General features: G+C 35.4%; 1 protein-coding gene across 1 annotated transcript in view; it reads left to right on the top strand.

Moving 5' to 3' along the window:
- The window catches only part of CSMD3 (CUB and Sushi multiple domains 3), a 596977-nt gene that overhangs the window by 484825 nt on the left and 96510 nt on the right, over positions 1-15642 (top strand). The window contains exons 37-43 of the mRNA XM_085053430.1: positions 149-245; positions 1180-1284; positions 5626-5744; positions 7766-7835; positions 10040-10156; positions 13752-13961; positions 15448-15636. Coding sequence (XP_084909556.1) covers positions 149-245; positions 1180-1284; positions 5626-5744; positions 7766-7835; positions 10040-10156; positions 13752-13961; positions 15448-15636 — 907 coding nt within the window. The remainder of the gene's footprint in view (positions 1-148; positions 246-1179; positions 1285-5625; positions 5745-7765; positions 7836-10039; positions 10157-13751; positions 13962-15447; positions 15637-15642) is intronic.

Below are 15642 nucleotides of genomic sequence, written 5' to 3'. Positions count from 1 at the left end.
AAATGATGATTTTCCATTCTCTTTGATAAGAGGAGCAAGATAACTATTCATGACTGAAAGCAACAAAGGCTACAATTTAGAGTCATCTTTGAACTTGAGTACAGAGGAGAAGAAGTTTATGTTCTTTATCTCACATTTTTCTTCATAGGTGCAAGTGGTGAGTTTTGCCACAGAACACAACTGGGATTCCTTAGACTTCTACGATGGTGCTGACAACAATGCTCCAAGGCTTGGAAGTTATTCAGGTGACTGAGAAGACTTTACAATAAATGGTTCACAGATTCAACTCTTTACTGTAAACACAAAGATCTTTCTATGTGTGTCAGAATTATTTTGCATGAGCATGGTGTGTATCTTTGTTTCTCCTGTAATTAGCAACAGGTAATATTATCTCTGTTTAATCAGTCGTCACTTTGCAGACTTTCATAAAGCTGTATATTTTAAAATATTAGAAAAGAAATAACACTCAGAGGCTTCCAAACTAGACCTTAATCCCATTTTCTTTCCCACACTTGTAGCAGGGTCCAGAAATACAGACTTCAAAAACAAGTATCTCCTGAACTATACACGACAAAAGGATGTATTCTTTATCCTTATTTTAGACAAAGAAGACAGTTCTCTTTGCCTCACTTTTTCTTTTCTTTTTTTTTTCTTTCATTATTCTAAATACATGTGTATGCTAAGAGATCAGAGGCAATCAGATTATCTTGTCTTGTGCTGAAACCCAAATAAATAATCAATCACATTTCTAAGAATAATCCTGCAACATCTTTTCAGAGCTGCTTGATATATGTGACTGTTAAGTTTAGAATGATTCTGGTTACAGGATTTACCCTTTCTCTTAGGAAAACCCTTGTGAATATTTTCCTTTTGTGGGTAAAAGGAAGTAATACAAATTTGTCTTAGCCTTTGCTTGTCTATCATTCATGTCTCTGATATTGCGCTGCACTGAAAATGTAATAAAACTTTTATAGGGACAGGTATTTTATAGCATCTGTAATGACAGAATAATGTGGAATTGGTTGTGACCCATCTCCTGCTCCCACCCTTTTCCCCCACTCTCCCCCTTTCTCTTTTTCTCTCCTTAACTCAGTTTATACACACACACACATGCACACTTATGTAAGCATTTATTTCACTTTCTGTGCATTTCAATAATATTTTGAATTCTCTTTTCAGGAACAACCATACCTCCACTTCTAAACAGCACATCAAATAATCTGTACCTCAATTTTCAGTCTGATATCAGTGTTTCAGCTGCTGGATTTCACCTTGAGTATACAGGTAATTAAGAAATGTTCAATTAATAAAGAGCACTTGCTGGTTCCAGACATCAGTTCTACCTAAACTATACAATAGAAGAATATTTAGTCCTATTACACATAATGAGCAATGAGTTATATGCTGTAACTTCAATGTCATCAGTAAAATCCTCATTTAAATCCAAGTGAGTAAATTCAGGCCTGAAAACTGTACTCTAAGGACTGCGAAACTTAGTTTGTCTTACTTTCACCCTGAAGTTGCTTTTGATCTCTGAAAAGCTTTTCTGAACCCGCAGCAGCCAGAAGTAAATGCATATAGGCTCATGTGACAATCTTAATCCATTGTCTGGTGCAGCCCTGGTCTCTTCTCACAGATGCCACCCCTGCAGCTCCACACCCCACCACTCCTTGCCAAAATCTACAAATTATGTTCAATACAATGTGTACTATACACTGTGTATGTGTAAGACACAAATACTAGTCACCCTTGGCAAAGACGAGAGAAGGAATAATAGGAAAATAGCAGCTGTGCTTCTTAACTAACTCAGAAATGCCTGCAGGTTGGTGAGAACACGGAATTATTTCAAATGGTTTTTATTATTGCTGAGTACCTCACCAGTGGAAAAGGCTGTAATTATAAACGTGGTTTCTGTCTGAATGACTTTGTCTCAGCTGACTGACAGGAACTCTGGCAATCACCAGCTGTGCAGCTCCCTCTGCTTATATTGGTTCTGGTGTCTGATCTGCATAATTGTGTCGCAGTTATTTCTTGTCAGTTTTACCATATGCAAATCCCATGCTCTGGTTGTCTGATTAGCCAGTTGGAGAACACAGCCTTGCAAAATTGCTGCCTGATCACTTGTCTATAACTAAACATTAATTATAGGTAGAATTATCCTGCCATTTCCTTGAAATGCAGATACTCTCTCAGCTGCTTACCGCTTCAGATAGGAAAAAACTTCAGGAAGTTATGAAAATGAAATAAAATGAGACCAAATCCAGTGAAAGTGAAAATGCATCTTTTTATTCCCACATGTCCAAATAATATGTGCAATATACTGCCTGTATACACCTTTCACCTTAAAAAAAATTCACAGTGTGCTATTTAAAGTATTAGTCCATGCCAAGTACAGTAGCCAAATATGTGGGTATGAATTTATACAGGGAAGTATGTGTGAATCTATACAAAAGTAATGTATTCTGTGTGAGTGTATAAACCCAAAGTATATGTTGAAAATTTGTGATTCGGGAAATAATACTAATATCCTACAGTAGATACCCCGTTAACCAGTAGCTTAGTGAATTATGCTATTTTACAAGATAAATGATTAATTAACTTGTCATGTACAAGTGATAGAGATGTCTGATGAAAACATCATACAGTCTGTTGTGATTTAACCCCAGACAGCAACTAAGCACTAAAAGCTGCTTGCTCACTTCCTTTGGTCTACTCACAAGTAGGATGGGGAACAGATTTGGAAAAAGTCTAATTTGTGGGTTGAGATAAAGACAATTTAATAGGACAGAAAAGGAAGGGGAAATAATAATGATAGATAAACAAATAAAACAAATAATAATGATAGAATTAAAATATACAAAACAAATTATGTACGATGCACTTGTTCACCACCCACTGACTGATGCCCTGACTGACAGTTCACAAGCAGGAGTTCCCAGCCAGTTTTCTCTGTAGTATATATGCTGACTATGGTGTCATATGGTATGGAATATTCCTTTGTTCAGTTGGGGTCAACTGTCCTGAAACCCTTTAGTTAATTGTGGATTAACCCTTTAGTGTGCATTTCAAGTCCTAGACACTAGCTGTTTTAGTCCTTGAATCCATGAGTCTTAGTACCCCAATATTCTCCAAGAAAGACATAGTGTCTATTACCTGTAAAAGGTATTTGGGTTTTTTTTTAAATTTGTTTGTTTGTTGTTGTTTTGTTTTTGGGGTTTTTTTTCCATCTAGCATTCAATTGTTTTTCAAGAAGAGACTGTGGAAAATTCTGCATTGGGCTAAATCATGAATTTGATATGGGAAATTAAGCTAAGGGACAACACTTTGTCATCATTGCTAGGAAGGAAGACAACAGAAACTGTACCTTGTGTATCCTCTGGATTTTTGTCTCTTGCATTTTTCTCCAACAAAGAGACAGGAGATTTTCCTGCTATTCCAGAACTCACAAAACTGCTGTATTTGTGAAGAAATTTCTCCAGAAAGAAAGAGATGCAAACAGAGTTTGCTCTCCTCAGTTGTCCTCATCATATCTGACCCTCAGACAACAGTTCTTGCTCTAAAAGCTGTAATTATGTTTATAAACATAGTGAGTAAATGGAAAGCAATGGCCAGATTTTAATGCCAGTGTTTCATACATTTATTGCGTTTCATTGGAGTATATGCTGGTCAAGGACATCATGAGGAGTCAGCTAAATTAAAGTCTTGGTCTTTGAAGTATCTGTGCATGGTTCTCATGCAAAATCACATCGGAGTTAAATATTTATATTAAGCAATTTTCAATTGAGTTTGCCATAAACATTGTTTTTATTCAATTTGTAGTGTATCTTCAAAGTCTATTTCACCTCTTCTAGGAGACACAAGTCTGAGGGAAGTGCACCCATTTTGCCAAAATGGTTACTTTTTCATCTCAACAGTCTTCTGTAAGAAGGTTTCATTCTGTTTCATTTCCAATATCTCTTTCCATCCCTCATGAGTAGTTTTTTGTCCTGTCTGCTATGGATTATCTTATGAGCTTCTAAAAAATCCTAATGCTATATAAAAATAAAAGAAAACCAAAGGAACTTTATTTGTTGAAGAAATATTTTAACATCAGGTAAATGTACTTTCACATAAGGAATTAAGTGTTCGTGTTCCAAAACTGAATAGTGTTCTTATCTATAATGTTTTTTCTAGCGTATTTTTACTTCTCTGTTGAATCTTTAAATTTTTATTAGAGCCATAACATTCATTTTGTGTATTCCAATGGATATCTTAAATACAAAGATATATTGCATTGAAAATATATTACATCACCTGAAGTTTGTCAACAAAGAACACCACAGACTGGTTTGTTAAACACTTCCATAATGTTTATATGTTCTATACCACTATAAAAATTTTAATTTATTCCTGGTTTTCTCTAACTAAAGTTTTGTATTATCCAAAATTTCATTGGTAGGTTTTTGTATTGAGCATCACAGGAGCTCCTAGACAAGGGCAAGACAGCATCAAATAGCTTCTTTTTCTTTATATACAATTCTTCTTATCTGAAATATAGAAGATACTGAAAGTATGTTTTCAATGAATAGCTATGTTTAAATTTCTTTCTGTTGCCACTGGTTATGAAAGTTTAGGACTCTAACACATTTTACTGTGAGAATAGTATAATGCAGTTCAAGAAACTAGTCATGCATCACAAATAAATCAATAATGAACAGACTTTGGTTTATGAATATATTAATGAATACATTTATGACCTGCATAAATATCAGGACACTCCAGAGACACAGTTCTGAACTTGTGTTCAGCTGGGAAGGTGTCAAGATTTGTTTTAGTACTTTGAAAGATATTGTAGGTGTTCAGACTGTACTTTTTTCAGGAATATTACTTCATTAATTGAAGTGAGACAGAAATAGGATGAATACATGTGAATGTGGTTTGAGCTTATAAAGTACCCTGAGCAAGGCATTTAAAAGAACTAATTTCACTTTGCAAGGCCTGAGTGTTTATATAGTTAGGTTGTGCATTCGGCTGAAGGTTCAGTAATTGGAAAGTGAAACTTGATAATTCTTTGTTTACCTGTTCAAAACAGATTATAAACAATCATCTGTGTAAGACAAGGACACCAGTTATTTTGCATTTGTACTTTGTACATGGACTAGATCACACTCTAGATATCTAAAATGTAAAAAGTGGATCTAAGTCCATCAGCCATTTTCAAAACAGTTTCTTTGTTGTTCTCTAGTTTGAGAACAGAAAACAGAATTTGAAAGATAAAATTTTTTTTAGCTTTTGCCTTCCATATTGTAAAAAAACGCACTATTTTAAGAGTCTTCAAATATTCGTTTTTACTTAGTGAGAATCTTACGTGGAGTGATCAGTTACATTAGTAAATTTGAAAGCATGGAGAGTTTGATAATGTCCTGAGGTAGTAGGTGGCCATACTCGAGTCCCACAATATTTACCTCTTATCCTGTGTACTGATACCCAGTATGCCACTTGTCCACAGACAACTGCTGATTCCCAGGGGTCCCCTACAATTAATAAATACAGTGTGCATATGTACAGTATACACAGAAGTTCTATGTGAATCTAAAACCCAATTTTATGCTCGTTAGAATGACTGAACTTCTCTGTTTTTCTCAGCTATAGGTTTGGACTCTTGTCCTGAACCTCAGACCCCAAGCAATGGGATTAAAATTGGAGACAGATACATGGTTGGAGATGTGGTGTCTTTTCAGTGTGACCAGGGTTATTCTCTTCAGGTGAGCCAAGTTTGCAATTTCAAATGGTACCTTTCAGTTCTTTAACATGGTTATGTTTGGGTATGTCAATGCAAAATGGACACTGAACTCTTCAGGCATTGTGAACACATGATAAATTTGCAGGACTAAGTTTGCTTTTCTGCCAGGTATTAAATTAGGAACTGTCCAAATATTCCATCAGAGGTGTATGTCTTGGTGCTTCCTCTGCATTAGTGATTATAGGTTGTTATCTATTATTGATGGCATCCTTGGTATTCATAGCTGAACCATGAAGTGTTGTCAAATTAAGTTAAAATCACTTGATGAACAATTAATAGTTCTCTATGCACAGGAGGAAAAAGAAAGTAAGTAATAAGGGGGACTAAGAACAAACAAATGGAAAGAAATAATTACTTTTCATAGTAAATCAGATAGTGTCAGTAGTTTTCTTTCAGCAATTTCTTGAGGTTTTTTATCCAAAATGTTTATCAAATAGGGATGTTTTTTTCCAAGTAAATTTGTGATGTCCTTGCATTAGCAAAAGGTATATTCAGGGCCAATGCAGTGATTGTAAATCACCAGTAGGAATCTGTCTGCCTGCAGGAAAGATCTGGAAAATATTTTCAAAACTTTGTACAGTTGTACTGTAGAATCAGATCCAAAACTGAGTATTGTTTTCACTTGAGACTCCTCAAAAAGGCTCTGCAGATTCTACAGTCTTCCATTTATCTAGCTCGGTGAGAGCCAAAAAGTCAGAAAAAATCACATTACCCAAGCACTGCAAAAAGAAAAGTCTTAAAGGGAGAAAATCATATGTATATAACACCACATAATTAACCCCAATGGAGTTATGGATACCTTAGAAGCAAAATAGCTAAATATGCCAGAATGAGCAAAATAGCATTGCTATCAGTCTCACCTGTATCACATGTTGATCAGTGTCAGACTAACTAAATGAAGTCTTAAAAATGCTAATAATTTCCAATATTTATTTTACCTAATTCTGTGAAAACCTAGATACTGGGTTTATATATACTGCATCAAAAATAGAAATTGAATTATATGCTTTGACAAAAAAGAAAACTGATAGTTTATATATAGTGATAGAATCAAAATTGTCTTGTCTGCTTCCATATTTCAACTGCTGTTTGGATTTGGGACCTGTATCCTGATTTCCCCTTCAAGATGGAATTCCTAGTCATGCCTGCAGGGTTCTAGCATTTCAAGAATAGCTGAAATACATGTGTTGTGATTGCAGCTCTGTGAATGACTGTTGAAGTTTTCTTCTTATGTTGCCTGATTTTGCACAGTCACTCTTGGAAAGAACCTGAGATACATTTTTTTCTTCTTTGCTTTAATTCTCAACCTAAATACAAGTGTGTGAACAGATAAGCCACAGTAAATGGCTGAAATAAAGAAAATACAGAATACAGGGAATAAAATAACTTAGGAGTATAGACTGTGCAAAGACACATTCCCTCCACATGATTTTTCTGGCTTATGCAGTCTGACTAGATGGTTTTGGAAGATATCCCAAGTACAGTTTTCTCTTAAGATTTTCCAATTTTTTGTGCTTTCTCTGGAAGACAATTACAATTACACAAGGCCGGTGAACAACACAGAGGATGTCTCTACTATGAATTTAAGATGTAAAGTCAGCACTAGCATAATTTGTATAGTATGAGTAGTTTTATCATGGTCAAAAAATGATGTAAATCAGTACTGTGTAAATATTGCTTCAGTTAGAATCATCATTTACAGACCTTTGGTTTATACTGAAGCATGGATAGAATTCAGGTGTATTCTGTTACACTGTAAGCAATAATGGCATAGACACCATTGTCTAGTGGGTGAACAGTCACAGTCTTCTCTGCTGCATTGAAGGCATGATACAATTCACAGTGTACTATGTAATTGCTATACCTTTTGGTTTTGTATATTTTGATGATGTTTTAAATTAGACATTATTTTTGTTGAAGTACTAATGTTGTGCCATATATTGTATATTTTTATATGAATTAGCAAATATTGTGTCATTTTAGGGACATTCACATATCACTTGTATGCCTGGACCAGTAAGAAGATGGAATTACCCCATTCCAATATGTTTAGGTATGTTCAGCATACATAATTTTTCTTAAAAATTCCAGAATGAGAAAACCAGAGAACACAAAAATAATACACATGTAGTGGATAGAATAGGGAGAACTGGAAGAACTTAATTAAATGTGAAAATGGTAAAATTAAATTAAAGATTTTCAATGGTTCCTGCACACTGATGTTTGCAAATCTTTTCTGAAACGTCCAAGCTGTAAAAGAAATATATATATTGTCCCTTTCAAGCCAAACATTCTGTGATATGATTCTATATGTTGTAGTCAAAATATATCATCAATTCATTATCACAGATGACACCTCCAGAGACCCTTGAAACACAGCTAATTTATTTAGGACTCATTTCCCCTGAAGAGTAATGACAGTTGTAGAAGATATTAAAAGAGAAATAACATTACATTTTCATCTCTAATGAGTTCAACGTAAGCATGGCTATCCAATTTCAGAAGACACATTATTTTTCCAGTTAAATTATATATATGTCCATAACATTATTGGAAAAAGCACTGAAAACCTCTCAGAAACCAAAATGAAACAAGTGAAGTGAAGTGCATTTAAATATAATCTTTTTATATGATGTCTAAATGTGAGGAATGTAAAACTTCTTGTAGTCATAATCTCTTTCACTGCATAGAAATACCTTTTTGTTTGGCTTTTCTAACACCAAAAGTTATCAGGATTTGTAATCTTGAGTGTACAGAAAGCAGGATGCTGCAGATCTCATTAAAGATTTTTTGCTTTGCTTTCCTTCAAGACAGTTAATATATATCCTCTTGAGCTGCCTCACATAATCCTGTTCTTAATCCTGTGGGGTGTTAAAAACCTCCTATGAGGTACTGAGCTCCCTCAGCTTAGAATTTATAAATATTCAACAAGATTGAGATATTTGTAAGAATTTTTTCAGGATTTAGTCTTTGGTTTTTGTCATTATGCATTAACATATGGTTAGGAAGTCTGATATTATAGTTGCACTGCTCGGTAAAATCTGAAGATAAAGGTGCTGCGCTGAAATTTTAGAAGTTTTTTTCCTTTATTTTTTCTTCTTTTTTGCAAGTAATGATTTTTACTTGTGTTTCAAATGATGTGGCAAATTTTACTTGAAAAAAACTGCTAAACAAAATTCTATTTAACATAATTACCCTCTTTAAATGTAATACGGAAGTCTAAATAATTTTATTTACTGATGTCATGCCTGAAAACAAAAATAAAATTTAGATATGAATTTAGCTTAATTTCTGGAAGTATGTGTGTGTGTGTGTACTTTTCTAAGTTCGTTTATTTTATCTCATCTTTAGAACAGGATAGAAATGCAGTTTTTAAAAGGCCTCTTTAAAAGACTCTTTTTTTGAGTGCAGAGTCTTTTTATAATACATTATCTTATATTATTCACATGGTTGTTTACAAACTGTTGCAGAATTGTCTGAGTGCTGCTAAGAGCTGGTGTATGCTGCTTCCCTTTCACAAGGACAGTTGTCATGGACAGATTGCAGAGTAAACATTAGGGCAGCAAAGCTGGTGAAAGGTCTGGAGCTCAAGTCTTACAAGGAGCAGCTGAGGGAGCTGGGGGTATTTAGCCTGGAGAAAAGGATACTCAGGGGGATCTTACCACTCTCTACAGCCCCCTGAAAGGGGGGAACTACAGCAAATTAGAGGTTGCCCTCTTCCTCCAGGCAACAAGTGATGGAATGAGAGGATGGAGTCTCAAGCTACACCAGGGGAGGTTCAGGTTGGGCATCAGGGAAAGTCTCCTTATGGAAAGGGTGGTCAGGAATTTCAGGTCAGTTCCTCACAAATTGGGCTGCTCAGGGATGTGGTGCCCAGTCACCATCCCTGTGAGTGTTCAAGTAGTGGCTGGATGTGGAATTTAGTGCCATAGTCTAGCTGGCGAGGTGATTATTGGTCAGCAGTTGGACTCAATGATCTTGGAGGTCTTTTCAAACCTAAATAATTCTCTGATCTGTTCTATTTTGGGTGCATGTATCCCCCAAGTTAAAATCTACTCAATTCAGAGTTGATAAAAGTTTTTAAAGTGCCTACTTGTAAGTAACTTTCTTTCAGCTGTTTAGTGATAAAGGTATGTTTGTGTATTTTTTAAAATATAACCCTAGGTATTATTATAGTATTATTTAAGTATTTTCAATGTTCTGGATTAATTTTTGCTCATTTCACTCCTCTGAAAAAGTCTTTTGGTTTTTTTTTAGCACAATGTGGTGGCAGCATGTCAGACTTCAGTGGAGTGATTCTTAGTCCGGGGTTTCCTGGCAACTATCCTAGCAGTTTGGATTGCACATGGACAATAAAGCTGCCTATTGGGTTTGGTATGTGTTCTTTTATGGATTTAAAATTGCTTTTTTATGGGTGCAATACAATGAACATAGATTTTAAAATATTGTTAATCTTTTTCCTAGCAAAAAAACAAAAGTAATTATAATTCATTTGAAGAAGTTAACAAAACCTTCAAAGAAAGATATAAGAGTAGAAAAGCCACAAGGTTCTTGGTTTTTCATTTAAAATAGTCCACAATTTTCTGATCAAGACAAAATTGTTTAATTAGAATTAACCACAATTTTCTAACTTAACAGGATTGATTTCTCTTTTTGTGAAGTCATAAACCCAACAAAACTAAATAGCTATCATGAATATTTTACAACAAACAGTATCAATTTTGAAGTTAAAGCTACATTTTAATTAATTATTTTTTCATTAAGCTTCTTTGCATATCCTAGGTGAAAATCACAGCAGCATAGAAATGTTCTTTGAAAGGAAATGTAGATGCCTCCCACTTAAAGTTGTCAAACTTTCCTCTCAGAGTAAAGTTGTCATTAACACTAGATCAAGCCCACTATGGCTGGTTGAACCTTATCATCAGGGCTGCTACTCACCTCACTACTTCCCAGCCTGTAACAGATGAGGGTGTTGTACTCCAGATGTAGAACTTTGCACCTCTCCTTGTGCAAACCTTTAAGAAGCGTTTGTTTATTTACTCAATCCTTAAGTTTTTTTGTGTTCTTCAGACAAAAATGTTACCATTTAGTACGTCATCCACGAGCCCTAGTTTATTATCCTTCACACATTTGTTGAGGATGCATTCTCATTTTCCAAGTCTCCTCTGAAGACATAATACAGTGTAAGCTCCCATAACAACTCACAGAATATTGTGCTTGTTACTGGCTGCCAACCACTGAATGGCTGATTATCACCCCTGGAGCCTCAAAGTTATGTTAATTTTTAATAAACTTCCTTTCCATTCATCAAGCTCACATGTGTTCAGCTTCCAGATGATAGACTGAGTCAAAAGTATATTATATACACTTTCCTCCCTTTGTCATTTTAATAATAGAAGGATATAATGGTTGATTAACTGCTATTTTCTATTAGCAAATCCATGTTGACTGCTCCTAAGTGTTCTTTTGTCTTTTATATGTTTGGAAATTGCCTCCAATTAAACAAGTTCCATACTTTTTCCAAGGACTGCAGTGAACTTGCAGTTGCCATTTCCCACGTTGTCATGGTCCACTTATAAGCAGACGCGTGATGGTTTGTACCAGCTATGATCTCGGAGTGCAAAAAGAAAAAATAATTCAACAAGTCAAGGGAGTTAAATTTCAATCCAAAGAGGAACTTTATTAATTTGGCTTGTAAAGCAGCCTGCAATAGAGAGAGAGAATTGGGGAAAGATTGGGAGAAACGGGAAGAAAAGGGGACTACAGCTACCACCATGGGTCCATAGATGTCCATAGATGTCTGGGACTCTGGGGGTCCCATCTGGAAGGCGTGCCTCTGCCTCAATCGATGTGATCTCACGGTGGGGAAGATCTTCAGGATTCAGTCATTCCAGAGCTGTCTTTTATGCTAGTCCAGACACCTGTTCCCTCCTTGCGACGTGCCTTTGATCCACCTTAATTCTTGTGGAGACATGCCAAACTCCACTTGGCAGGTCACACATGCCAAGAGAGGAGTGTCCGAGCCATGGTTGGCTATGGAGGCAGGTTTTCTCACAGTAGTGAATAGCAGGGAATTTATGGGTTGGTGGTCCCGTTTTGCATCATAGATTTTTCACGATAATGGGTGTCAGGGCGACAGGTGTAAAGCCTTCGTCATGTACCAGCTTTAGCAGGCACAAGACCTTTGTTCTGTACCAGCTTAGGCAGGTGCAAAGCACTTGTTCTGTGCCAGTTTTGGGAAGTACAAAGCATTTGCTCCGTACCGCCTTAGGCAGGTAGAAAGCATTCATTCTGTACCAGCTTTAGGTAAGTACAAAGCATTCTCTGCGTAAGTCCTGCACCTATGGCTTCTGATGAGAAATGTTGATACAGAACTTGATTCTTTGATCGACCCTTACACACATCCTCTTTGTTGTCTTAAAGATGGATATATATTCAGACTTTATCAAGGCACTAGATCTTCTCTTATTTCACCATGATTTTGTATAGGTATTATCAGCATTTTATCTACATTGGCTAACCCCTTGAGCAACTTTGGTAGATCCTATACAAACTTTATTGTGAAATTTTTGTTCGAAGCTAGCCAATAGATTTGTCCTATCTTATATTTTAACACTTGTGGCACTTTTTAGGAGCGTGTGCACTTGGATTTTTTTCTTTACACACTGGTTGAATGGGGTGCTGCTTTTTCAGACAGGCCTCATTGTTTTCTATTTTATACTTTCCATCTTCTGTCATATTCTTTACTTGATGATACAGAATTTCTGGGTCTTCCAGAGTGAGTGTAGCACCCCAAATAGTGTTCTTGTCTGCATGTGTTCAGATTCTTTCCCTCCTCTTTTTAAATTCAGTTCTGTGCTATTTTTGATTAGAAATCCCATGAGCCTAGTTCATTTATGATTTAAATGAAAGCCAGTTGTTCTGCATGGGTTGTTTATATTGAAAAATATTAAACGTTCTGTAACATTGACTTATCTGAATCTGTCTGGGGGAAATACATTATATTAGAATGAGATTTCTATGTAGAATCCAATTTGCTTGTTTGCATTTTGTTCAAAACACACAAGATTACAGTCAATAATTGTTTTCTCTTTTTTTGTCTTAGCATTTTATAGAAATAACATTTACACTTTAGCTCTGCCACTACCTGAATTTTTAGACAGCCTGATGGGACAATTTGTAGTGCTTCTTTATTAGTCATAGTGCTGTTTAGAGTCTTCAAATCCCATTTCTGCTCATTGAATTATCAAAATAAAAAAAGGTATAGCAGTAGTAGGTTCATTATTTGTGGGTCAAATCTGCAGGAGAAAAGTATATTCAGAGCTATAAGGGAACAGAATATTTTGACAGATGGTTCCAAAGACATTTGCTAATAAAGAAGAAATAATAAAAATCTGGAATATTGGTTAAATTTCAAATTTAATAAAGTGCAACTGCATGCAGAACCTGCTGTCTTTTTATTCCAAATACATTGCCATCTGCTTCTTCCCTCACTTTACTGCTATCCTGTCTCTCTTCCAATACTGACTCCTTACTCCGTTTTCTTTGCTTGCATTCTGCCAGGCTTATGTTTTCAATACTTCCAATTTAACTCTTCAGACTGCTATTTACACTTTACATTAGCATACTATTTAGTTTGACCTCCATTAGGCAGGAGGTTCAACTACTGAAGTTTTGGAAACAGTTTCTTGGATAAATAAGTTTAAGTCCACCAAAATCAATAGTTCTGAACTGCTTTGTACGAACTGAGTCCTAATCACTGGATTTATGAACTGTTTTCCAGTTCATACATAGGAAAACTAAATATTTCATTTTCATACTAGGATGGGGGGATATACAGGCGTTTGCCACGTAGCACATGGACTCCTACCTGGTTATTTTCTGTGATTATCAGTGCAAGATGTACTCACTTTATTTTCCCTCCTGGTTTTGCTGCCGGTGGCGTTTATTTACTGACAATATTTTTCAGGTGTCCATTTGCAATTTTTGAATTTCTCAACGGAGACCATACACGATTACTTAGAAGTTAGGAGCGGCTCTACAGAAACTAGCACTGTTATTGGGAGACTAAGTGGCCCTCAGCTGCCAGCTTCTCTGTTCAGCACAACTCATGAAACCAGCTTATACTTTCACAGTGATTACTCACAGAACAAACAAGGATTTCATATTGTATATCAAGGTGAGATTTGGACATTCTTATGAGAGAACAAGGTGGCTGTCTGTTAAAGGTTTTACTGGGTTTTCAGGATTCTGAAAAATAAATATGAAAGATCTTATGTGTTTCAGTTCCAAGATTTATACATTTAGATAAAACAGATGAATGAAGAAAGTTAAGATGAAAAAAGCAAATGAATTGCCTATTCTCTTTAAATTCAGGTCAAATGTCAGCAAACAGATAATTGCCAATATTTGAAGTTGATTGGCATATTAATTTACATTGCATGCCTTTACAAAGGAAGCATCTCTATTCAGTATTTGGAAGCCTTTGGAAGTTTAATTTAGTGTAATGGGTTCTGGAAGGGATAGATCTAAATACTATTTTACAGTACTACTGTTTTGTAGTACTGGATCGATGTAGGCTTGTGCAAATTAATGCCAACCCAAAGATCTCCAAATCCATTTTATTTCCTAGTTCACCATTTCCCTGAAAGTTCTTGTTCTGTTGTACCCAAGTAGGTCATGCTGAGCTGATGAAGATCATAAGATCATAGCTCTATTTATAGAATTGCATATTCATTTAAAAAGGATTAGATCACCACTGTTCATGAAAAAAGGTCAAATGTGTATTTTAAGCTAGACCTGTTTTCATTATATGAATAACACCTAAGACTAATTCAAAGAGTTTTTGCTTTAGAGCAGTCTCCTATTACTCTTTTAATCGTAACAAGTCCAAATTGATTTGAACTCTGTGTAACATTCTGGAAGTGAGCCACTGTAAAAGGAATTAGCTTTTAAAGAAAAAGTCAATTTGTGACTTTAACTGCTAAGGACAGTAAAAACATAAGACCATATACTGTTAATAGTCACAGTAATAATTTTGGTGATGCTGTCATTTGTCAAAACACTGGAAAGCTCCTGTCTCAGTTGTAACCACATAAGAGAGAACTGATTATTTCAAACATATGCAACATGATATTCTTGTACTGCAGACTGTGCACAGCTTATTTGTTCTCATATTGGTAATCAGAAAACAATGAATCAAATCTTCTTGGAAAAAATCACTAAGGTGTGTGATAGAGGCTTGTTTTCAAATCCTACTTGTTCACTATAAAGTCTTTGATATTCCAGTTTATTATAGAGCCTTTTAATTATTCTGGGAAAAAGAAATAAAAGTATAGACATGTTTATTTCTCCTTTTCCTTAAATGTAAGAATGTAAAACCTGACGACTCCTATTGGATCAGAAAAGCACTTCATTTGGCTCAGTGTAATATCTTCAAACAGCAAAAAGCAATGTTATTTAGCAACACAGAAGCATAGCTGGTTTCACTGTACTTGTCCAGGTGTACGACCAATGATTTGATCATCACCATCATGGAACTTTAGTTCCCAACATATGGGTGGTCCATGACTTTTAATTTTATTATAATTAAAATCACTTTTTTTTGAGATAATCAGAATTTGTATTTCACTGATTTTTTTTTTTTCTACCATTATTTATTTTAGCATATCAGTTACAAAGCTGCCCTGATCCTCGACCATTTCGTAATGGTTTTGTTATTGGAAATGACTTTACTGTGGGACAAACTATTTCATTTGAGTGTTTTCCTGGCTACACGTTAATTGGAAATTCAGCTCTGACGTGTCTTCATGGCATCAGCCGCAATTGGAATCATCCTCTCCCCAGATGTGAAGGTATGT

This window comes from Lichenostomus cassidix, chromosome 2 (assembly GCF_008360975.1).
Source record: "Lichenostomus cassidix isolate B80296 chromosome 2, HeHo_3.0, whole genome shotgun sequence".
Lineage (NCBI taxonomy): Eukaryota > Metazoa > Chordata > Aves > Passeriformes > Meliphagidae > Lichenostomus > Lichenostomus cassidix.
Note: the sequence above shows the minus strand (reverse complement) of the source record. Positions and strands in the feature narration are given on the sequence as shown.